This window comes from Psammomys obesus, unplaced genomic scaffold, assembly GCF_907164565.1.
Source record: "Psammomys obesus unplaced genomic scaffold, mPsaObe1.curated_primary_1811, whole genome shotgun sequence".
Classification (NCBI taxonomy): Eukaryota; Metazoa; Chordata; class Mammalia; order Rodentia; family Muridae; genus Psammomys; species Psammomys obesus.
Genome location: NW_026587032.1, coordinates 2,931,470 through 2,956,134, shown reverse-complemented (window position 1 = coordinate 2,956,134; position 24,665 = coordinate 2,931,470). Strand labels below are relative to the sequence as shown.

General features: G+C 36.7%; 1 protein-coding gene across 1 annotated transcript in view; it reads right to left on the bottom strand.

The window, feature by feature from the left end:
* Nucleotides 1–24,665, bottom strand: part of Rapgef6 (Rap guanine nucleotide exchange factor 6) — a 116,780-nt gene that overhangs the window by 46,558 nt on the left and 45,557 nt on the right. Inside the window, exons 5-6 of the mRNA XM_055602841.1 lie at nucleotides 20,915–20,984; nucleotides 10,178–10,321 (exon numbers count right to left, since the gene is read on the bottom strand). Of these exons, the coding sequence (XP_055458816.1) occupies nucleotides 10,178–10,321; nucleotides 20,915–20,984 (214 nt within the window). The remainder of the gene's footprint in view (nucleotides 1–10,177; nucleotides 10,322–20,914; nucleotides 20,985–24,665) is intronic.

Sequence of the window (24,665 nt, the reverse complement as noted above, 5' to 3'; positions counted from 1 at the left end):
ACATGGATGAGGCAAGACGATCATGAAGTTAAAAAAAAAAATCCAAGTTATATATAGCAAGACCTATAACAAGTCACAACAAAATAATAGTGAGCACTTAGAGCAATGACACAAGAAAACTGAAACAGGAACACATTTTAAACAACTGATGTTATTTTCCAAGAACCCCTACAAAACCCAGTGAACAGGCAGACAAAGCCTTAGCACCATCACTTTTCATGGCAAAGCAAACAAAGCACAAGGTGTTTAGACCAAGTGCACCTGCCCACAGTTAGTGGAGGAAGAACTGTAGGTATCTGGCTAATCCAGCTGCGGTATGTTCTTTATATGGCTTAATTACAGATTCTACTCATTAGATATTTTTCACAAACATCTTTGTGCTATTTCTAAATACTAAATACATCTTCCTCAAAAGTCCATGGTCTGAAAAGATTTTACAATATCCAAATGGCTACAAAGTATGAAAACATGTTGAATATTCCCACAGCAATAGGATTACTTAAAATATTAAAACCATAGTATACTTAAGTATTAGAGTTTCTAAACAATGCTAGTAAAATCTGACCTCATCAATGGCTGCTAAGGAGGAACTAGTTACCTTTTCTCTTCGATCACAGGGAATTCAACAAAGAATGAACAGACTATGCAGTCACCTTAGAGAACAGGTTCTTGGCTTTGTTTTGTCTTAAGTAATGTTAGCTATAACAATATACGATCTAGTCATCTACTTCTGCGTATTAATTTAAGGAAGCTGAAAATAAGTGTATCAACGAAGAAATTGCTCATAACTGCACTACACTGAAACAAATACTTACCAACAGGTAGAAAATGAAACAAACTGTGGCATACAGAAACAATGGAGTATCACTCAGGAAAAAAGTGGAGAAATAATGTAACACATGGTATCGGTATAGCTCATAATCACTGAAACAAGTATAAGGTGACAGGCAAAAAGAACATATTAAGTCATATAACATTTTAGAAAATAAAACTAATCAACACTGAGAAAAAAATCATAGAGTTTGCCTAAGGACAGGGATTTAGGAAAGGATGGATTACAAAGAGAGACAAAGAAACACTTGAGAGTGACAGAAAAGTTTGTCTTGATCATGCTGACTGCTATAAAGGTCTGTGAATAACACTAAATCGTGTATTTCAAGTATGAGTCATGTACTATTTATAGCTCAATAAAGTTAAAAAGACACACAAAATGTTACAGACTGAGGTTTTAAAGATATTACCACTAGAGTGAGGCCTGGAGTCACAGGCTGTAATCATAGCTGTTTGGGAGGCTGAGACTGCCAAGGTTCAACCCTGACCTAGCTACAGCCTGAATTTGAGCACAACCTGGGCAGTTGTTGAGACCCTGTCTCAAAAGTAAAAAGAAGGTTGGGTATGTCACTCATCAAATGCTAGCCTAGCAATGGGAAGGTGTTGATCTCAATTTTCAGTACTACATTCTTTTCTTACCAATCATTTCATATTGAGATTATGCCTGCCATTGGGAGGGATGAATATGATTATACTACATTTATACACACATTGAAACTCAAACTATTTTGTATAGTTAAGACTAAAATATTCCAGATAAATAAAAGTGTGTGTCATCCCACCTCAAGATTCAGATCAAACACATGTTGTCTTCCTGCCTTGAGATCTAGATCACAGGCCTCAATTTCTGGATTGTAGTTCATTCCAGATATACTCAAGATGACAACTAAAAATAGTCACCACACCCCCTTATGCCCCTTTTCTACCTTTCTCCCTCCAATTTTGTCTTTGTTCCCTTAGACAATTTCACTTGTATTTTAATACACACACACACACATGCACACGCACACACACACACACACACACACATAATTTTCTGTAAACATATATAAAATCTAACAATCACAAATGAAAGAAAACATACACTTGTCTATGACTGGCTTAATTAACTTAATATGATTCTCCAGTTGCATCAATTTTCCTGCAAACAATGTAACTTCATTCCCGTGTGTGTGTGTGTGTGTGTGTGTGTGTGTGTGTGTGTGTGTGTGTGTATGAGTGTGGTGGGTTATGTACATGTTGTAGTCAGAAAATAACTTCAGATACTGTTCTTAAGTGCTGGCCACCTTTTTTTTGAAAAACTTTTATTGCCTTGGGTCTTGCTAAGTAGGGGTAGACTGGCTGGCCAGGGAGTCCTGGAGACTAGGATCTGCCTGCCTCTACTTCTCACTGCTAGGGTTAAAAGTTTAGGACTAGACTTTTAAACTTTTATGTGGGTTATAGGGATGGAACTCAGGCTGCCATGCTTGCAAGGCAAGTGCTTTATCATGGGGCCATCTGTCCAGCTCTCTCAAACCAATGTGAACACGTACCATACTTCCCTTACTCATTTCTCTGCTGTTAAAACACTAAGGTGGTTTCACATGCATTTTTCAACTAGTGCTTCAATAAGCACTGGTGTACAAGTGCCTCATCTCTGTGATATGATGACTTGGAGTTCTTCAGGTCAATACACAGGATAGTACAGCTGGCTCATACACCAGACCTACTTTGCATTTTGAGAAGCTATCATATTGATTTCTGCAAAGGTTGTTAATTCACATTCTCATATACAGCGTTAATATAGCATTTTCTAAACTGACAGAAATATATCCTTTCTAAAAAATGTATTAATTCAAGATATCACAAACATAAGTACTCTGGTAAAAATCCTTCTCTAATCCAGTCTCACTGTTAATCATCAGGTTTGTCTCAGCTGATCAATTAAGTTCTCCTCATTTACCAAATTCCTGACAGTAACCAGTAGGAAAACTACTTAACACATGGAACCATACAAGCCCAGATATGCAAAAATATCACTTAATGAGTTATCACTCAACAAATCCTAAGTACCAATTGCTTGCTCTAATACATTCAGGAAACCAAAATTTCTAAAGATAGCTTTCTTCAGCACACAGGAAGACTAAAAGCAAATGACTCCTGTGTGTAAAGTATAAACCTCAAGAGGAAATACAGATTCTATGCTTTATGGCATGACACCAAAACCAAACAACCAAAAATCTGAAGAAAGAACACGCTGAAGTCGAGACTAAAATATACAACAACACACATACATGGAGATTTCCACACAAGTGCACACACAGACATTTATATGTACTCTTTAACTCATCATACAAAGAGGCAAATGGCATACAGATCCTGTGATTTGGTAATAATACAGCTTTTATTTTTTTTCTATAGTGGTTAACATACTGGCATACATATCCACAATATTTCATAGAAAATCACTTTTAAAAAGAACAGAAATAAATTTAAAGACCAAGTATTAGTCATTCAATGAACAATGACATATCATTATAATGACTATTATGCACCAAGAACAGTATTGTAGGCTAGGCACAGTGGTTATGTATTTATAGTTCTAGCTACTAGGGAGGCTGAGCTGGGGACATTTTGAGTCCAGCAGCTTGAGATAAGCCTGGGCACAACATAGTAAGAAGCTATCTAAAACAAAACAAAACGAATGTTGTTATAAAAAAGTTTAAATTTTGATTTTATAAAGATTTATTATGTGTGTGCTTTGTCTGCATGGATGTTTGTGTACTATATGAATGCCAATGTACCATGTGTATGAGTGGTGTTCAGGGAGGCTGGAAAAAAGATATCAGAATCCCTGGAACTGGAGTTACAGAGGGTTGTGAGACACCATGTAGGTGCTGGGAATCTAACTCATGTCCTTTATAAGAGCAAATAGTGCTTGTAAGCACTCAGCTATCTCTTTAGCCCCTAAAAATTTAAGTTTAAAAATTTTCGAACCTAAGGACATGCAGCCCAAGAAGGTCTTTAGGATTCTAGGAAGGCTTGACTAGAAAATATGTTCACGGTGGCACTTTATAGTCAAATTGTCCAGAGAATAAACTGCAACAGAACAGTTCAATATCACACTGAAGGGTACTTTATTAAGACAATTTCTCGGCAGAATTCTTGAAGGCTAGGCCAGGATGCCATGGCATACTTCAAGTATGTATGTAAGAAATGAGCTGCCAACTGAGATTATTAGTCCCAGAGAAATTAAAAAAAAAAAGGTCTATGACAGGCAAAAGAAGTTATCACAAGATAAGCCTCAGAAAAACAAAATACTTAGGAAAACCCTCTAGGAGTGAAAAACAGATCACCACCACAAGGAAAACATAGTGTAAAACCCAGAAGAGACAAAATACAAAAAAGAGAAAACAATCCAACAGTACCATACAGTAAACCATACAGATTAACAATAGGAAAATAAAAGAACAAAGGATAACCAAAACGATGAAGGGCTGAGCACGTTCAAAAGCAAAGCACCAGCTTAGCGTATGCTTGGCCCTGGGTGCAAGATCCTCAGTCCCAAATAAACACTGAGAAGAAAATTAACAAATGATAGGAGTATGCTTTTGTCAACAGTAACCTTGTATATAAGTACATTATCAAATTAAGAGATATAATTGCTAAATGGAGTATTTAAAAAGGCCTAAAAATATGCGGCCTTTATTAGTAATGACACACAGAGAATGAGGCAGCAGGTTAGAAAAGGCAGCCCATGCAAAAAAGAAATTAGAAATTAATATAACTGTGTGGAGCTAAACAACAGAGACTGAGCACTAGAGCACTTGAAGAAATCAAAAGGAGTTGGTCAGAGTTGTCCTCTGAGAAGCTCTACTCACCAGTGCCTCAAAACAGATAATGAAACTCACAGCTAAACATTGGTTGATGTGTATGGAGTCTTGGCGAATAGTGACATAGGACATAGAAGGACATAGAGGTGACAGGAGCTCCACAAGAAAAACAACAGAGCCAACTAACCAGGGCCCAGAGGGGTTTGCTGATATTGAAGCATTAACCAAGGACCAAGCAGGAACTGAACCTAGGCCCTCTAAAAACACATAGCAGATGGGCAGAGCAGGCTTCAAGTGGGTATTCAAGTAAGGGAAGTGGGGACTCCATCAGACAGGGACTCACTTGCTAGCTTTTAGATCACTTTCCCCTGGTGGAACTGCCTTGACAGGCCACAGTGGAAGAGGACATGTTCAGTCCTGATGCAACTTGATGATCTGGGGAAAGAAAAACTCTCCTTTGCTGAGAAAAGAGGGAGGGAGGAACTAGAAGGGGAGGAGGGAAGGAGCTACAAGGATGTAAATTGGATAAAATAAATGGAAGAAAAAGAGAAATCGAAAGGAAAAAATTAAAATCCCTTAAAACAAATGAAAATAACAATATAACAAAACTTAGTGGTTCCAAAAAGCAGTACTTTTCTATCACTAATTATAGTAGAGAACAGAATAGCAAATAATATGATGCACCTCAATGACATATAAAACCAAACCAAAATTAATAAAACAAAAAGAAACAACAAAGATTGGAGATAATACAAAAGGTCAATGGAATAAAGAAATGGAGAGGGGATATGAGCTTGGAGGGTGGAGGCTACTCAGAACAACCTTGGGTGTTGGTCATTGCCTTCTACCTTGTTTGCAGTTATATTCTCCAATATAGTCAGTGGGAATTTTTCAGTCTCTCTCTTCCATCTTACTATAGGAGCACTAAGAATAATAGAGGTATACAACTATATATGAGTTTACAGAGGACTTCTAGAGAATTAAATTCAAGTCCTCACACTTGCTCATTTGTTTGCTTTTTTCCTTCAAATATAAAATCAACAAAACTGTTGGGTTTTTTTTTTTTGATGTTATATGCTTTTATATTTTTAATTTTTTATATTAATTACAGTTTATACACTTTGTATCCCAGCTGTAGCCCTTTCCCTCATTTCTTCCCAATCCTACCCTCTCTCCCTCATCTCCTCCCATGCCCTTCTCCACATTCACTGATAGGGGAGGTCCTTCTCCCCTTCCATCTAACCCTAGCCTATCAGGTCTCATCAGGGCTGGCTGCATTGTCTTCCTATGTGTTCTGGTAAGGCTGCTCCCCCTTTGGGGAAGGTGAGCAAAGAGCCAGCCACTGAGTTCCTGTCAGAGACAGTCCCTGTTCCTCTTACTAGGGAACCCACTTGGATACTGAGCTACCATGGGCTACATCCAAGCAGGGGTTATAGGTTATATCCATACATGGTCCTTGGTTGGAGTATCAGTCTCAGAAAAGACCCCTAGGCCCAGATATTTTGGTTCTGTTGCTCTCCTTGTAGAGCTCCTTTTCCCTCCAGGTCTTTCTATCTCCCCCTTCTTTCATAAGATTCCCTGCATTCTGCCCAAACGTTGGCTATGAGCCTCAACATCTGCTTTGATAAACTGCTGGGTAGAGTCTTTCAGAGGCCCTCTGTGGTAGGCTACTGTCCTGTTCCCTGTTTTCTCCCTCTTCCGATTTCCATCCTGTTTGCCTTTCTGAGGGAGGATTGTTCATATTACCCAGGGTTTTCCTTCTTGCTTAGCTTCTTTAGGTGCACATATTTTAGTATCTTTATCCTATATTATATGTCTAATATCCACTTATAAGTGAGTATATTTCATGTCTTTCTGCTTTTGGGATACCTCACTCAGGATGATCTTTTCTAGATCCCACCATTTGCCTGCAAATTTCATGATATCCTTGATTTTAAGAATATGCAGACGAGTGTTCTATCTGCATGTAGACCTGCAAGCCAGAAGGGGGCTTCAGATCACATTATAGATGGTTATGAGCTACCTTGTGGGTCTTGGGAACTGAACTCGGAACCTCTGGAAGAGCAGCCAGTGCTCTTAACCTCTGAGCCATCTCTCTAGCCCAACAAAACATTTTTAAAGGAGAGAAGAGCAGAAAATTTAAACAAACTACATACATACAAAGAAAAACAGTAAAAAACCAAGCTGCTGAAAAGGTATCATGAAAGCAATACACTGTATAAGAGCTATAAAGCAAACAAAGAATGTTCCAATCTCACTCATTAAAAACAAAACAAAACAAAGAAACAAATCTAGGAATAAATTTAACAAAGGAAGACAAAGACTTAAAATAAGATTTTTTTTCCCTTTATGTTCATATACTAAGAATTACTACTGCTAATGTTAAGGGGCTAGAGAGGTGGCTCAATGTTTGATAGTGTGTACTGCTCTCAGACAGTACCACAGTTCAGTATCCAGGACCCGCACGGGTAGCTCACCACCTCTTGTAACACCAGCTCCAGGACATCCACACCACCTTCTAGCCTCTATGCGCGTACAGCTACATACAAATATTGTTAATGTCCATATTATCCAAAGCAACTTGGAGGTTTGATGCAATGCCTTTCAAACAGGAATGATACTCTTAACAAAACAAGAAGTAAATCCTCAAATTCTCGTGGAAGCACAATCAACATCAAATAGTGAACGAGAATACAGAAAACAAGAATAGCATAGTATCAGACTTCAAACACAGCACTAAGCAATAGAAAACAAAAAATACTGGTACTAACATAAGAACAGATACATAGTGACAGAAGAGACAATGACTCCCTGAAAAAAATCCACATCTATAGTAGGCAAATTCCCAACAAAATGCTGAATCTACTGAAGAAAAGACAGCCCTTTAATAAACATCGAAAGAAAAATGGATATACGCATGTATCTCTTACCTTGTACAAATGATCAAAGACCTGAATTTCCAAAAATACTAAAAAAATTCACAAAACATAGAGGACATGCTTCAATGCTGAATATAGGTTGTATTTGAATACATGCCTAAAAACACAACCAATAGTAACAGAAATAACAAACACAACTAAAAGCTTCTATACAACAAAGAAAATAATAAAGTGAAGAGAATAAGAAAATTTTCAACTATTCATCTAACATAAGATTTACATCTATAATAAACTCAGTGATCAGTACAAAAATTCCATGTAATCCAATAGAAAGAAATAGGCAAATCATCAGAACACTTCTCAAAAGGTAGAAATACAATAACAAATAAATGTAATCTTAATACATCTAGCATAATTACTCAAAAATATTAAAATAGTAATAAGATATCATCATAGTCACCTAGGAAGTCAACTGTCAAAAAGAGAGACAAACCAAAAATCACAAAAAGCTGACAAGGATGTGCAGGAAAAGACACTCACAATCTATAGGTGAGTTGTAATTTGGAAGAACCATTATGGAAGATATATGAAATGCCTCAAAAAGCCTAGAACAATTGGGTGTGGTTGTGCTCTTTTATCTCAGTGTGGGTGTGTGTCTGTGTGTGTGTGTGTGTGAAAGAGAGAGAGAGAGAGAGAGAGAGAGAGAGAGAGAAATTCAAAGTCAGCCCTGGCAACACAGCAATATCCTATGAAATGAAATACCCAAAAGAAAATGAGACATGCTAAGAACAGATCTGTATGAGTAAGTGACTCCATTATTTGGAATACAAGAGTCACTGCTTGAACCATTATAAGTGTATCTACCAATGAATGGATAAAAATAAAATGTAGTATATGTACGAAAATGCAGTATTAGCCAGTCATAAAGATTAATCCTGTCCATTGAAGCAAGACAGATGGAACTGAATTACCTCAAATGGACAAAACAGATACAGAAAGACAAACAATGAATTATCTCTCTTATGTCAACCTAGGACAGTGCGGATGGTTCCATGGGCAGAGTACACATAGGCTCTGAGTTGGATTCACCACCAACTATACATATGTAGACACACACATACAGAAACTTGGATCTCAGGGTTTCATTGGGTAGCCAATCTAACTAAAATGGTGGGTTCTATGTTCACTGATGAGATTCTCACTCAAAAATTAAGGTAAAGAACAGAGGAAAATACTTCAATTTGGCTTCTAGCTTCCAAAGGGAACCCACAGGTGAGCACACCCTTACATACTGAGGCAGAAACATGGAACATACAATCTAAACATAAAATGATGGTTAACAAGAAGTTAAGAAGAAGAGTATTGATGGAGATCTAGAAAAGGTTGGATTTTCTCAGTGTACACTTGTGTGCAAGTATGACAGGACACTGAATGCCATTAGTATAGTCTATAAAAGTACACATGACCAAATACTGAGATCCAAATCAAACAATTATGGCATACTATTATAATGGAGCACTACACACTCATTCAAAGTGCAAAAGAAAATCCAACAGCATTCAAAGATGTTGAAATAATATGTTTTTAAAAATCACAAAACGTGTTCAAAATGTAAAATAGACATTGTATATAATAAGGGAAAAAGTTTAATTAGTAACAGGAAAATCAACTGTGTAATTTTAAAGGAAACTTTCTTTGTATGGCTCCAGTATTGGTTGCAAATTCAGAGACCAGTATGCTTATTTTCAGAAACAGAACATACTCAGTTTATGACATTAGGCAAATGTGAAGACTCTTTAAAGCTGCCTTGACTCCCATTTTTATTCTGGTAAGCCAGTTTCCTAACTACCCTCCCCTATGTTGCCACACAATGAGAGCATTTCTGTCCTGACACCAAAACAACAGACCCTTGTCAATTTTTCTGCAACCAGCTCTCCCAGTACTTTATCATTTAAACACAGACCAAAGGTAAAAGCTCTAGGGCAACTTAACAGTTCTGAAACTGCAGTGCTGACTCCCTGAAAGAAATAATTATGAAAGTTCTCCTTACAAACGTACATGGAACTATTTTTCCTCAATATTATTTTTATTTCTTAATTTAATCACTTCAGTTTGAAAAGATGTGCAACAGAGTTGAAAGATTTCTAAAGCAACAGCTTTTCTCTCTGCTTTTACAAAGCCCCAATGTTTCATTTGCTTCTTTTAAAGTTACTTTATCACATATTTCTACATCAGTGCCTGTTTTATGTGTGACTAACAATCCCGCAGGTCAAGGGGAAAACAGCCATGGTTTTCTTTTGTGTGTGTGTGTGTGTCTTCCTTTATCACATTAAGAAAAGTCTTCCCACTAGTCAACTGCCTGAGTTCTCAGACTCCCATTCAGTCACTATAAGGCAAGAAAATTCACAAATGTACCTAAGAAGCTACAGCAAATACTTACTTTAATTAATTACTTAAAGCAAAACTAAAGCTAAAGCAAAACTCCCACAGATTAGAGGATTTCTAATCAATTCAAGAGTCAAATAGAAATGGGTTTTTTAAAACCCTGAATGTTTATTTTACCTTAACTTCTACAGTAGACACCAAAAACCATGTAAGTTAAAGATATTTAATATAAAAATCAAGGATCCATGAAATAATTTGAAGCATACTCACTGAAAGGTAGTTATTAATATCCACTCCATCAGTTATGGTTTGGCGCTCTCCTTTATAGTTAATCTTCCGAAACCTTCGTCGAGACTGTCTCGCAGGAATTTCTCTTTGTAAAATACTATCTTCATTATCTTTGGAATTCTCTACCTGAAATACATGTTCACATTCCTGATTAAATATCCAGTTTTTCCATCTTACTGACAGTCTATGAAGTCTTAACAGGCTCATTAGGAAACTTCATTTACTTCTGCCAAGAAAGTGCCTGAAGAAACAGTCTGTACAAGGCAATGTTCTAAGTTGAAAAAGATTAAAGACAATGTTTTTATAAAGAACTAGAGACCACAGTTTCCTTCCAGGAAACTGTCTGTCTTGAGCACATAAACATATATCCGCTAAGCAAAGTCTCTTACCAGAAATGAATGCTGCTAACTACACCTACACATTCAATAATTATAACCTGAATGTTAGTCTAATTACAAACTGCTTGAATATGCACTTATTTTACAAACAATCAAAGCTATCATTTTAGTAAACTACAGAAAAGCAAAGCAAAACTATTATTCTTTGATAGAAATACTTTGATGTTCACCTTAATGCAGGAAGATAGTAAGGATGGCAACTTTTAAAAACAACAACAGAGAGACTGTTATGGAGACTACTTAAGATGGACATGCACACACACATATGTATTTCATTTTACAACATTATCTCCAAGTATTACCATCTCTAGGCAAAAAACCAAAATGAAAGCCCAAGGACCGGTGCATTTCCAGCTCAGAGTGACCCTTACTGAAGGAGAGCTGGCAGGCCTATCTATTTGCAAAACCTGTAATGTTGACATAAGATTGCTATACAATCACAGAGAATATATTACTGTAAACTAATAATATATATTTTAAATTATATGTATTTATGTGAGTGTTCTGTGTATATATGGTGCACTCCAGAAGAGGGTATTAGACCCCTTTATAGATGGTTGTGAGCCACCATGTGGGTTCTGGGAATTGAACTCAGGACCTCTGGAAGAGTAGCCAGTGCTCTTAACCACTGAGCCATCTCTCCAGCTCCAACTAACAATATTTTAAAAAAGATTTATTTTTCATTTATATGTGTGCTTGTTTGTGTGTCTGTGTGAGTCAATACCACACATGTGCCAGTGTCTAAGGAGGCTAGAAGAGGGTACTGAATTCCCTAGAGCTGCAGTTATGGGTGGCTGTGAACTGCTCTATGTGGGTGCTAGGAACCAAACCTCAGTCCTTTGCAAGAACATTCTCTTTAGCCCTGAAAATTTAAATGTTTGTGCAAATGTACACTGGTAAGTTCTAAACTATACTTTATAACTAACCTAATATTCAAGAAATGATCTAAGTTTTCTCTACAACTACTTTTGGTACTAATGTCACATCTCTCTGCTATCACAAAATACGCTCTAGGCAATGAATTTAACAATTCAGTCAACAATAAATTTCCAGCCCCATGCTCATCTCCTAAAGATCAGACCCATTTCTCAGGGGGGGCAATTCTGTTTGTACATGTCTCTCTCTGAATGCCCCTTCTTTCAAGGGCATCATCACTATCAATTTTAATTTTAATCACTTCAGCATAGAACATATCACTAGCGATCCTGCTGCTTTAGACAAGTTCTTCAATCTCATCCTGTAATGAGCTAGACTACCACTTCATCATGTCCGTTTTTCTAATGCGATAACAGACTGGCAATATTAATTACATTAAAAAATTCATTTGATGTGTATTAGTGTTTTGTCTGCATGTATCTCTATGTACTACAAATATTCCTGGTGTCTGCAGAGGCCCAAAGAGGACACTGGATATCCTGGAGCTGGAGTTATAGACTGTTTTGAGCTGTCCTGGGGTGCTGGGAACTGAACTTGGGTTCTCTAAAGAGCAGCCAGTGCTCTTAACCAGCGTCATCTCCCTAGTCATCTCCCTTGAAAAAATTAAACTCTTATAGCTGACATTCAAAGCCATGTATACCTCCATCTCCCCTAACCTGTTTTCTATTTTCAAAACAGGTTCTTGCTCCATATCTGTTGCTGACCTTAAACTTGCAATATCCTGGCTTGAGTCCCAAGACATGCTTCTAACTTCATCTTAAACAAAATTGACCTTGGAAAACCAACTGACCCCACACTCCCCAAGTAAATCATCTTTTATAAAAGCTCTAGAGATTTGTAAAATTTTGTGAAGATTTTTCTAACAGTTTTGTTCTGTTTCAGGGGTGAGAAGTTCAAACTGAGGAACCGCCTTGTTAGTGTTAGCACTCATGCCTTTGTAAATAACTTAAACTTGTCTATGAAGTAGTTTTATAGAGATGACTTACTGTGTATTATCCTTCCCACTCTATTGTCACATGCTAGACACCATGAAAGATGGACCTCAAGTCATTCTAGGCACTTACATGTAGATCCTGCCTAAAAGACTGTTTTTTTTTTTTTCCCTGCCAACATGTTGGTCTCTTACACATATGACTGATGATTACACATATTAATTCTGATTATCATCCTAAATAGATTAAGAATCACATAGGGGATTAAAAAAAAAAAAGACGACCTTGGGGTAAGTGAGTACTTCCAAAGATGGTTATTAATATAGCATCAGGGCTCTGACCCAACTGATAAGATTAATCCACTGAGGCATAACAACGCTGAAACAGTATTGGGAGGAGGAAAAATGTAGAAGTAGGTGGAGGTACACCAGGAAGGCATGCCCTTTCAGCTATATCTCTTTGGCTTCTTTCCTATTTCTCTTTGCTTGGATCCTTCTCTTATAAGTGTGCTTCACTTATTAGCTTCAGACTTTTTCTTTCTGTGTATGGAGGCAAGACCTCACTAAATAGCCTGAACTGGCTTTGAACTCTTGATATTCTTTCTCAGATCTCCTGAGTGCTGGGATTAGAGGTGTGCATCACCATGACAGGCTCAGTTTCTGTTATTTTCAAACAGGAATTAAAATGAGATGGAAATAGCATCAAAAGAAAAGCCCAAACACTATTTCTTAGGGAGCAGGATGGGAGGAGAAAAAAAAAATTACTATAAACAACCAAAGCAGCCAGAAAAAAAGAAAAAAATAGGGTTCTTTTTTAGTTACTTGCCCTGTTGCTTTTATAACACACCTGACAAAGGTAGAGGAAGGAAAGCCTTATTTTGGCCCACAGCTTGAATACATAGTCTATCATAGTAAGGAAGTGATAAGTGCAGGACAGTGAGGAATGTGGATATTGCTCCATTTCTTCTTTTATTCAGCCCTAGCCCTGAGGCCAGGGTGTGGTGCTGCCCATATCAATAAACTTAAATTTAGAAAATTCATCACAGAAATAACCATTAGTGTTTTTTTTTTCTCTAAAACCTCATCAAGCTGATGATTAGTACTAACCATCATAGGCTCATACTACGAAAAACAAATTTAATCATTAGCTTGTGCTAAATTTCTTTCTAGAAAGTGTTTCTTAACCTTTCTAACCTGCACCTTTTAATAAAATTCCTCATGTTGTGGTGACTCCCTACCATAAAATTATTTGCACTGGTACTTCATAATTGTAATTTTTATATTGTTATGAATTATAAATATCTGATATGCAGGATATCTGAGAAGCACCCTGTGGAAAAGGTCACGACTCAATGGTTGAGCACCACTATTTTAGAACATAAGGAAAATTTTATAATAGAAAAAAACTGGTTGAGTGAATTATTATATTAAAAGACCAAATAAAGACAAGGTATGAATCGCTATAAGAAATGATTCAAAAACTTTTGATGAATCTCAGAAGTCTTACAAAATTCTTAACAGTATTAGAAATTACAGTCTGAGATATCCTGCTCTTTATCTCTTATAAGCTTTTGATTCCCAGATGCATATACCTAATTAGTGAGAAAATATTATTTATCACAACCTCATTTCAAGATCAATTATACTTATTTACTGGACATATAATTTTGATCTTATATAAATGCCTAGGTAAAGAAATAATGATGTAAGGCTTCAGAACCCTATCCTTTGGCTTTTTCACCATCCTGATCAACATTAGGTAGTCACACGCAACATTTATTATCATCTAGCAAGACCCTTCCCCTCAGCAAAGTTATCTGTGCTCTCAACTCCATCATGACAACAGGCTAGTCTTTTTTAAAAAGCTGACACTGCTCCTTTTCTGCTTCCTCATCTTCATCTCCCCTTGCTTGTTCTTTTCAAAATTTCTAGGCTTTCTAGTAGAGAATCCACCTTTTGTTTTATCTGGGTCATCTGTCTACTTTCCAACTTGAAGAAAACACTGACTACTGTAAGGCTGAAAGCACTTTGCTCCTCTTGAGCTGTTTCCTGACAAACATTGGCAATATAGGGCATTACAACTTGAGCAATAGGAGGAGGAGAAAGAAATGTGTTGCCATGTATAAATTCACACCCTCTCACAATAATCTCATGAAAAGGCAAAGCCAGATTGAACAAGAAGTTGCCTATTTCTGAAGCAGTCTTCCACATTGCTCTTCACAGGTCACTTCTGGCTCTGTAGTCTAATATCTATCTATATCCTGGCCAGAAACCATTCTGTTATTCTTTTTCTGCTAAGGCAGCTTGGCAATTCTCTCCTTAACACTCTGAATGAAGAAGAATCCTTTATAAACAGAGCAATTCACAATTTTTGCCATATTTCAACACAACTCTCCTTCCCCATCACACTTCATTGGCTATATGTGTTAAGATCAGAGAATACATCTGTCATGAGAACCGTCCCGCTAGCAGCAGTGTTTGATAAGGTTCCTCACAAAGTTGAACCAAATAGCTAAAACCCAAAACATCTCACTAAAGCAGAGTTCCACTGCCAATATCTCAAAAACTTTGTAAGTAGGTGGAGGGAAGAAGAGATGTGATTTGCAATGTTTAATTATCACTCTTTGTGTTGAGAAGCCTATGGTGCTCAAGAAAGGCAATGTGGCCACAACTGCTCAGGCTCAGTTTCTTCACAAACCAGTTTTTGCATTTATGATTTTTAAAATTCACAAAACTGCACTTACTTATGGGGGCATATTACATATGTACCTGCAGTGTATTTATCATTTTATTTATTGAAACACATTGTCCTATGAGGTAGAAGCCTCACTGTCATGACTAATATTTTGATCTCAACCTTATAGCCATTATGTGTATTTCTTATATTTATTATTTCTCTGATTAAGATTTACTCATTTATTTTATTATTTGTGTATGGGTATTTTGTTTGTATGTATGTATGTATAACCAGATGCACCAGGCCTGCATCTGTGGAAATGAGAAGACGGGAGCATCAGAAATGGAATTACAGTTAGTTGTGAGACCCCATGTGGGTGCTAGGACTCAAACCTGGGACCTCTGCAAGTGTTCTTAACTGTTGAGTCATGTCTCTAGCCTTGAAATGTGTATTCTTTGTTCACTGGTTAAAAAAAAAAAAGCACTTAGTACTCAGAAGTACTGCAGTTTTGTTCTAGTAGTTACCTTTATAGTTAATAAAGGTATGAAATTTTCCTGGTATTTGTTTTATTATGGTAAAACTCACATAGTATAAAATCTACCCATAGTTCAGTGGCTTTCTATACAGTAAACGAAATTGTTTTAACAGTCACTACTACCCAGTTCTAAATCACTATCATCACCCTAAAGAAATTCAGCATCTATCTGAATTCCTATGTCCTTTTCCCACAAAAGTTGGTAGTCACTAATCTCAATTTTCCTATCAATTAAATTTCCTATCAATTCAATATATGTATACATATATATATATGTACACACATATGTACAGAGAGCAGAGAAAGAATGAGAGAAAGAAAAAGCGAGAGAGAGTGAAACAGACAGACGGACAGAGAGCAGACAGAGGCTCCCTATATAGCCCTGGCTGGCCTCAAACTCGCTACGTATGTAGACCAGCCTAACCTTATACTCACAGAACTATGCTGCCACTGTCTCCAGAGTGCTGGCATTAAAAGCAGGTGCTACCATCTGGAGTACTATTGTAGACAGTTTATGTAAAGAAGTTAAACGATTGGTGGCTTTGTGTCTAGCTTCTTTTACATAAGAGTATTTTCAACGTTTATCCATTTTGTGGCAGTAACAGATAGCTCACTCTTAATAAGGCAGAGAACTATCCCATCTTAAAAACACTGAATAAAGTTTATTCATGCTACAGATATTTGTGCTATTTCTATTTTTGAGAAATTATAGCTAATGTACACATCCATATACATGATGTTATATGAACATGTTTTGCTGTCTCTTGGGGGTGTATACTGGAATGAAATTAATGGATAATATGGTGACCAAATGCCAAATTACTTTTCTAAACTGATAGCAGCACCTTACATTCCCAAGACTCCAATTTCACTAGATGCTTTCCAATGCTAATGACTGCCTGCCAATAAAACCCTTTATTTGTCATTATTTTCAAGTTTGGACGAAGTCTTCAAGTTATGCAATGGGTGCAACTACTTTTCATGTAGTTCTTCCCTCTTTAGAGAATCTGCTCTAACCTCTAGAATGTATTGGAGCTTTTATGCTGGCCTCTACCCATTAGGCTAACTTAGGTGTTGGCTGTTAGTTTCTGGTGCTTCCTGTATTCAGAAATTACTGTACATTTATACAATGGAATATTACTCAATTAATATTGAGTAAAAAAATTGAAAACAAAGAAATCACGAAATTTACAGGCAAATGGTAGGATCTAGAAATGATTATCCTGAGTGAGGTATCCTAGGAGAAAGACCCACATGGTACTCACTTATAGGTGGACATTAGACATATAATATAGGATAATCATACTAAAATCTGTACACCTAAAGAAGCTAATCAAGAGGGAGGTCCCCAGTTAGAAGCCCAATGTTCATTCAGAAAGGCAAACGGGATGGACATCAGAAGAGGGAGAAAACAGGGAACAGGACAGAAGCCTACCACAGAGGGCCTCTGAAAGACTCTACCCAGCAAGGAATCAAAGCAGATGCTGAGGCTCATAGCCAACGTTTGGGCAGAGTGCAGGGAATCTTATGAAAGAAGGGGGAGATAGAAAGACCTGGAGGGAAAAGGAACTCTACAAGGAGAGCAACAGAACCAAAATATCTGGGCCTAGGGGTCTTTTCTGAGACTGATACTCCAACCAAGGACCATGTATGGATATAACTTATAACCCCTGCTTGGATGTAGCCCATGGTAGCTCAGTATCCAAGTGGGTTCCCTAGTAAGAGGACAGTAAGGGACTGTCTCTGGCATGAACTTGGTGGCTGCCTCTTTGATCACCTCCCCCAGAGGTGATCCACAGAGGAAGACAAAGAAACCAGCCCTGATGAGACCTGATAGGCTAGGGTCAGAGGGAAGGGGAGGAAGACCTCCCCTATCATTGGACTGGGGGAGGGGCATAGGAGAAGAAGAGGGAGGGAGAGTGGGATTGGGGAGAGGGCTACAGCTGGAATAGAAAGTGAATAAACTGTAATAAAAAAAGAATGTATTGGGACGCAGACTGTTAAGTAGTTGTCCTTGTCTTCCTACCTGGAAGAAACTACATATAAAAGCTAAAATTAAAAAGAAAAAGAAATCAATAAAATCATGTACAGAAACATTTTAAGTTTAGTCTCAACCCAGAAACTCCTGAAAAGAAAAAAAAATCCTTATAGCTGTAATGAATTGCATTCCAGATAGCAAATTCATAGCCTCGAAAACACAGATACTTTGTTCTTCTGCTTCTGAGACAGGGTCTCACTGTGGCCCACATTGCCCTTGAATGCTTAGCAGCACTCCTGCCTCAGTCTCCTCAGTGCTGGTACTACAGGGATGTGTGAGCATGCCTGGCAACAAGATCGGTTTCAAAGACAAGCTAACAAAGCTAATATACCCAACGAATCAGAAAGGGCCTGGCCACAGGTATTTCCAATCATTACTGCAGTTACTTGAGATCAAATATTTCAAAGAACTCTCAACATTTTAAAGAAATCCAAAATTGTGGATTATTATCTACTATAATTAATGAAACGTTCTAAACACAGACAAATCAGAAAAAAGTTCTAACATTTAAAAACTGTATTTATATTTGATAAGACTTTTGTTGACATGTTACATACCAGTTTTTCCTGAAATATTTAAAAAGTAACTGGAGGGACATTATCTGTTCATCATGAATTTTATCAACATGCATTTCCTAACACCTAGAAATTTATCTCATATTAGCATAGAACAGTTATCAAAACCAGGAGTTTGACAGATCTTACCTGCATGTTATATTGCTAACATGATTTATAATTCTCCAGTGTCCAAAGTCAACAGAAAAATCAAGCATTATATTTATTTAAATGCTACATTTTGTCTTTTAGAATGGTCCCATGACTGTTTTATTGCACTCTAAAGAGTATAGTCTGGTCAGTTTATAGAATGCCCTCTAAGCAGTTTAGTAATTTGTGAGAGTTTGGTTTAAGGAGGAATGCTGCACATGAATACATCACATATTTGCCATTTTGTTCTTTTCAGTGTTGTCACAGCAAGAATAAAATACACCATTAGTGTGCACCTTTATGTGCTGAACCATTCCACGAGCCTAATGCTTAAACGACTTGATGAGTAAATTAACAGATAACATGATAATGTAAGCCAACAAATTCTAACTATTAGAAGACGGACATGATAAAATGCCAGAATAAAGTCTGGGCTTTAAACAGACATCTATATGGAGAATTGAACATAGATGTGTGCATACACGCTAGACAGGCCGACATGCATGACACTGAGAGATCCTCAAAAAAGAGGTACTAAGCACAACCAGCAAGAGCTTGGCTTAGTTTGTAAACATTTTCTGAAATAACAGCAGCAGCAACACAGCCAAACCCCTTTTAAAGAAATGATTAACAGTTTAGAGGAGCAAATGTAAATGAGACTATAGCATAAATGATTTCCTGTCTTTTTCTTATACACAGACATGCTAAACTGCTTCTCTGCCCTGTGTATTAAAGCACACTGACTGTATAAAAGTGGGAAATGTACCAACCGAGAAGCTCCCATACTCCTGTAGTAGCCTTTAGTAAGTAACTTTTAAAGAAGGAATTTTCATGCCCTATTGAGTATTCCAAATATCTAATACTTAAAGTAAAAATAAAACAAAAGTCCATGACTCAAACAAAAGTGAACACAAGGATGACTGAGTACTTACTGTGGACAGCCCTATGCAATATGCTAGATGCACTTTCAGTTGTTATTGCTCTTTCCTTAGAGCTCTAGTTAGTTACAGTCACCAAAAAAGTGAGTACAGAGTAAGAGTTTGAAAGTGACCATACTCACATCTACTATTAGTAGCCATCTTTAATATTCACTTGCTGTATCTATAAATTAAACTTTATCAAAGTATGTATACATAGAAAAGGGGGGCAGTATATAGAGGGTTTGGTGCTATGTCTTATTTTGGGCATCTACTCAGAACTCAGAATGTACTCTCCTGAAGCTAAGGGTGAAATACCAGATGTACAAGATTAAAATGAAAGCTTTTTTTCCCTTTCTTCTAGGGGTTTAAATTACAGTAGGTTTAATAAAATTTGAGAAAGACAGAGCAATTTAAAGATGTCATTCTGACTGACACCATGAAATGGCAAACTGGTTTAGTGTCAACCATTCAGAAAAATACTTCATTAAAGAGTCGAACTTAGCTGGATGTGGTGGTGCACAGCTTTAATCCTAGCACTGGGGAAGGAGAAGCAGGAGCTCGGTCTATGTAACAAATCTAAAGCTAATCAGGGCTCACAGTGAGTCCTTGTCTAAAAACAAACAAGAAGTCAACACCATTTACAACACTTCTCATCAGAAGACATGTAATCTACATGACAAGAAGACATTTAGTAGACGTTCTTTTCTAGAGTTCTCAGAATAAGGTAAAAAGGACTTGTGTAATTTTGGAAGGGAAGAGATGGTGGCTACGTGGTTAAGAACTCTTGCTGCTTTTGCAGAAGACCTGGGTTTTGTTCCCAGAACCCATATGGTAGCTCACAACCATCTGTACCTACAGTTCTAGGGCATCCAAGGTCCTCTTCTGATCTCTGTAGACACTGCACACATGTGGTTCACTTACCGACATGCAGAAAAAATAAATATACTTAAACACAAATTAATCTTTTCAACAGTCAAACTTTCTAAAGTTATTACAACTATCTAGGCCTCTTATAAAAAAAAAATAAAGATATTCATTAAATACAAGCCTAAATCAAAGATCCTCTCAAATTACTAAAGTGCACAAGTATTAAAACCAAACTATTTGTTACTTGGGTCTACTTTGTATGTGCCTTTATTTTCTCTAGCTCTTTCCCTCAAACCATTCCACATCTACTGACCAAATCAACGACAAAGGAGAAAACACTAGCAAAATCATGCTCCTTTAGAGAACGCTGCCCTCCACCAGAGAGACAGACAGACAGACACAGACACACATACACACACACACACAATCCTGTCCCTACCCACCCACACACCAAAAGTTTGTATTTTAATTTTCTAGTGGAACAGGTAAAGAAATTTACCAAATTTGGGACATGTTATCTCTATTATCATGTTGAACATTACTTCAGCAATCACAGGAATTTTAGAGATAAAAATACTTAAAGCTGGTACATGGTTTTGATGCTACTTAAACATTGCCATAGGGCATGGAAAGGGAACTGCCTTGGGTATTTAAAGCTTGTCACATTTAGAGTTGAAACTGAAGCATATCAAAAAAGCAATTCAGCATCTTACCACAATCATTTCTGAAGGTTCTAATACAAGACAATCACATCCTCTTTTTCCTCCAAACTGCTTACCAAAACTATAAAAACAGAAAAACAATTTAGCAGAAGTTATAACGTATTTCAATATGGGAAAAAAGTAAACAAAAACGCCAAGACATTAACCAAGAAATTCTGATCCTCTTACTGATATTTTTTCTAACAAAACAAAAGCAAAACACAAACAAATTATCAATTGCTTAAATTAAACAAACCTCAACTCAATTCTGTGTAAAATTTTTCTAAAAATTTTCTTAGTCCCCATAATTTTTTATGAAAGATATTTGCCTAACCTCAAATTCTAAACACGTAACCAAGACTAAATTAAAAGAAAAACATTTAAGATAGGATATTATGTTTTATAAAAGTAAACTATTACATTAGACAACAGAAGTAGAAACAAAAAACATTTTAGTAAATAAAGAAATGCAAATAGACTAGAAAATGATGCATTTTTTAAAAAAATGCTACCAGCCATCAGCTATTTCTGGAAAAACAAAACAAAACAAAACACAAAAACTTCCATATGCTTCATCTGAGAGCAAATCAAAACTAGAAAGAAATAAAGAAAAACTAAGCATTAAAAAGATAAATTTAAAAAAGGAATAAAACAGGAAAAGGACTGTCATTTGAAGATATGAGACACAAAGATTAATTGTGCAGACCATACTTAAACTTGAGAACCATCTAAAACACTAGTACCATCATCAGCTATAAAAATATTTGAGACACCTCAATGGTTAAAAGCATTTTGTTGTTGTTGTTGTTGTTCTCGCAGAGAACTTTTGAACTTGCAGAGAACCACCAGTACCCCCAAGGTGGTTCAAAACCTTCCATAACTCTAGCACTAGAAGATTTGACATCCTCTTGTGGTCCCCACAGGCATGAAGCACACATATCTACAAACATGTAGACAATATACTCAGACACATAAAAAAAATATCTAAGTAAAATACTGCCTCTACATTAAGTAACTAAATGGGAAGGGGAAGAATACTAATAAGTTTAAAGTTTACTCAAAATAAATTCAAAGTCATTTATGAACCAGAACTTAAACACAGCAACAAGTAGCATATACTTTTATAAGACTTAAAATTATAATTAAACAATTTTATAACACGTAAAATTTGTTACAATAATTTAAAACAAAACCATAATCAAAATTCAATGAAATTAGCAGGGCATTATGGAACATCTTTTTAGCCCAGCAAGCAGAGGGCAAAGGTAGGTGGATCTGGTTCAAGGCCAGCCAGAGCTATACAATGAGACCCTGCCACCCTCCTCACAAATCTAATAAAATTACTTTTTGAACATAAGAAAAGTCACTTTATTTCTATGCAGAAGAATTATATATATTTTCCAAAGGGAGCCTTATATTATCTACTACATAAAGCTGAAGTCCAAAGAAGTTACACACAACACAGTATAGCAAAAGCTGCATATGTTCTCTTAAATGAAAATACAAAACAAAACAAAACCCATAAAAAAGTATGTATAACAAATTTCAAGACAACAGAAGGCATAGAGATCAGGAGTAGCATCTCCCTCCAAGAAAAAACAATGGCAAACCTAACCCTGTAAAATGCTTAGCTTACCAGCCTCCTTATAGGCAATCTTAACAGTACTACACAAGCAGCTACTGGAATGAAAGACAACAGCAGCTGAATTTTTATTGGAGAAAATGCTTCAAAGTTTTCACATTTGTAAAGTTAGAGTACCAGAGAGGAGATGTACGGGCAAAGAACATGGATGGAGGAAGGGATGCAGAGAGGAAACACACACAGTTTGTGTACTTTGGAGATCTCTGGAAAGGTCACATCATATCCAGTGGGTATGTGAGAAAAAGAGAGTGAACTGAAAAAGCACGTTAACACATGGACACTTAATATCATCCTCAGAAATGTATTTTTTAATAATGACATTACAGTCCTGAGTACTAGATTTGATCTCGCAAATTTAAAAGATAAGGCTCAAAATAAACAAATCTGTTTTAGACAGCTGGAGCATATGATAGAACAATTTCTATTACTATCTGATGCAACAAAAAATAGAACCCAATTACATAAAATGTGGACCATCTGATATCCGATTAAAATAGCCATTTTCTCCAAATTGTACAGATTCAATGCAATAAAAGAAAATCCCAGAAAACTGATTTGAAGGAATGATATAATAATCCAAGATTTACATGGAAATGTCAAGAACTTACTATAACTGAAACAAAGCTGGAAAACAAAGTTTACAGTATCTACATTATCAAACGAGACAACACAATGGTATTCCAGATGATGAAGTATTGGCCCAGCTCACACAAAAAGAAAAAAGGCCAGGTCCACAATTGTTTTTGTGACAAAAGTAAAAGTGTGTTTATTCAGGGCAAAACATAATCCCCTCCTTCTCTGAATAAACAGCAGTAAATAACTAGCTAATTAATATAGAACAGCCAACAACATGGCCAGTCAGCACATCTGACCACCTGAGTTTGACTCCCAGGACGCAGACAGTGGAAGGAGAGAAACGGATCTTGTCCTCGGATCTCCACAAGTGTACTGTGTACAGGAACATATACATATAAACAAAAAAATAAAAATTATCAAACAAAAAGGGGAAATTCAGCAAATAAATAAATAAAATCAGAAACAAAATTTAAATGGTCAGAGATAAGCCAAAAAAAAAAAAAAAAAACCAAACCAAACCAAACCAAAAACCCCTGTCCACATGATAAATCTTTTGCACATGCATTTTACTAGGGTTAGGAAGCTCCTACCTGATGCCAAATTTTCATTTTGTTTTGGATTCTATCAATAGTTTTTTGTGCTTAAACTATCAGGCACTTTTGTATATCATTTTATTATAGTATGTTTTATTAACTGATTTTTTCGTATTTGGAACATTCTTATGCTGGTAATTCAATATTTTAAATACATTCCTAGGTTCAGTTTACTATTATTTTGTTAGCAGTTTCTGGATGTGTCCTGTCATCCCCCACCCCCACTCCCTCCACCTGGTTGTTACTATGTAGATCCAATGGGTCTGGAACTTCCTATCTAGATCAGGCTTGCCCTCAAACTCGAAGATACACCTGTCTCCCTAGTGTTGGGATTAAAGGTATGGACTACAATGTGGAAATTTTCTTAACTTGTAACACTTCTCCCTGGCCTAGGTCATAGCTAAAATGCATCACAGCAATAAATTGAAACATTCTCACTTCCTTTTTCCAAGAGTTCACATAGGATATAACATGTCTTTGTGTTTCAAAGTATTCCTCTGTGAGCCTTGGCTTCTCTGTTTGTTTGTTTTTAACTTTTTATTGGTGCTTTGTGACTTCCATGTCATGCTCCCCAATTCCACTCATCTTCTCATCCCTTTGTATCTGTCCTTTGCCCTTGTATCCTCCCTCCCACAGGCAATGAAAAAAGAAAACCCATAAAAATAAACAGAAAGAGAGAAAGAGACAGAGAAGAAGGGAGGGAGGGAGAGAGAGAAAGACAGACAGACAGATACAAACAAAACCACAGTGTGGAAGCTGCAGTTTGTCACATTGTGTCTCCTAGTATACCTTTTTTTTTTTCCTCTTACATCTTAAAAATGTTCATTGCAATGAGTAAATGGTCTGGTTTGAGGTCTTTGGCTTCTGCTACACTATCAATACTAGATCTTCACTGTGACTCTCAGATATCCTGTCGTTGCCATGTCATGGAGATCCTGCAGTTTTGGATCTG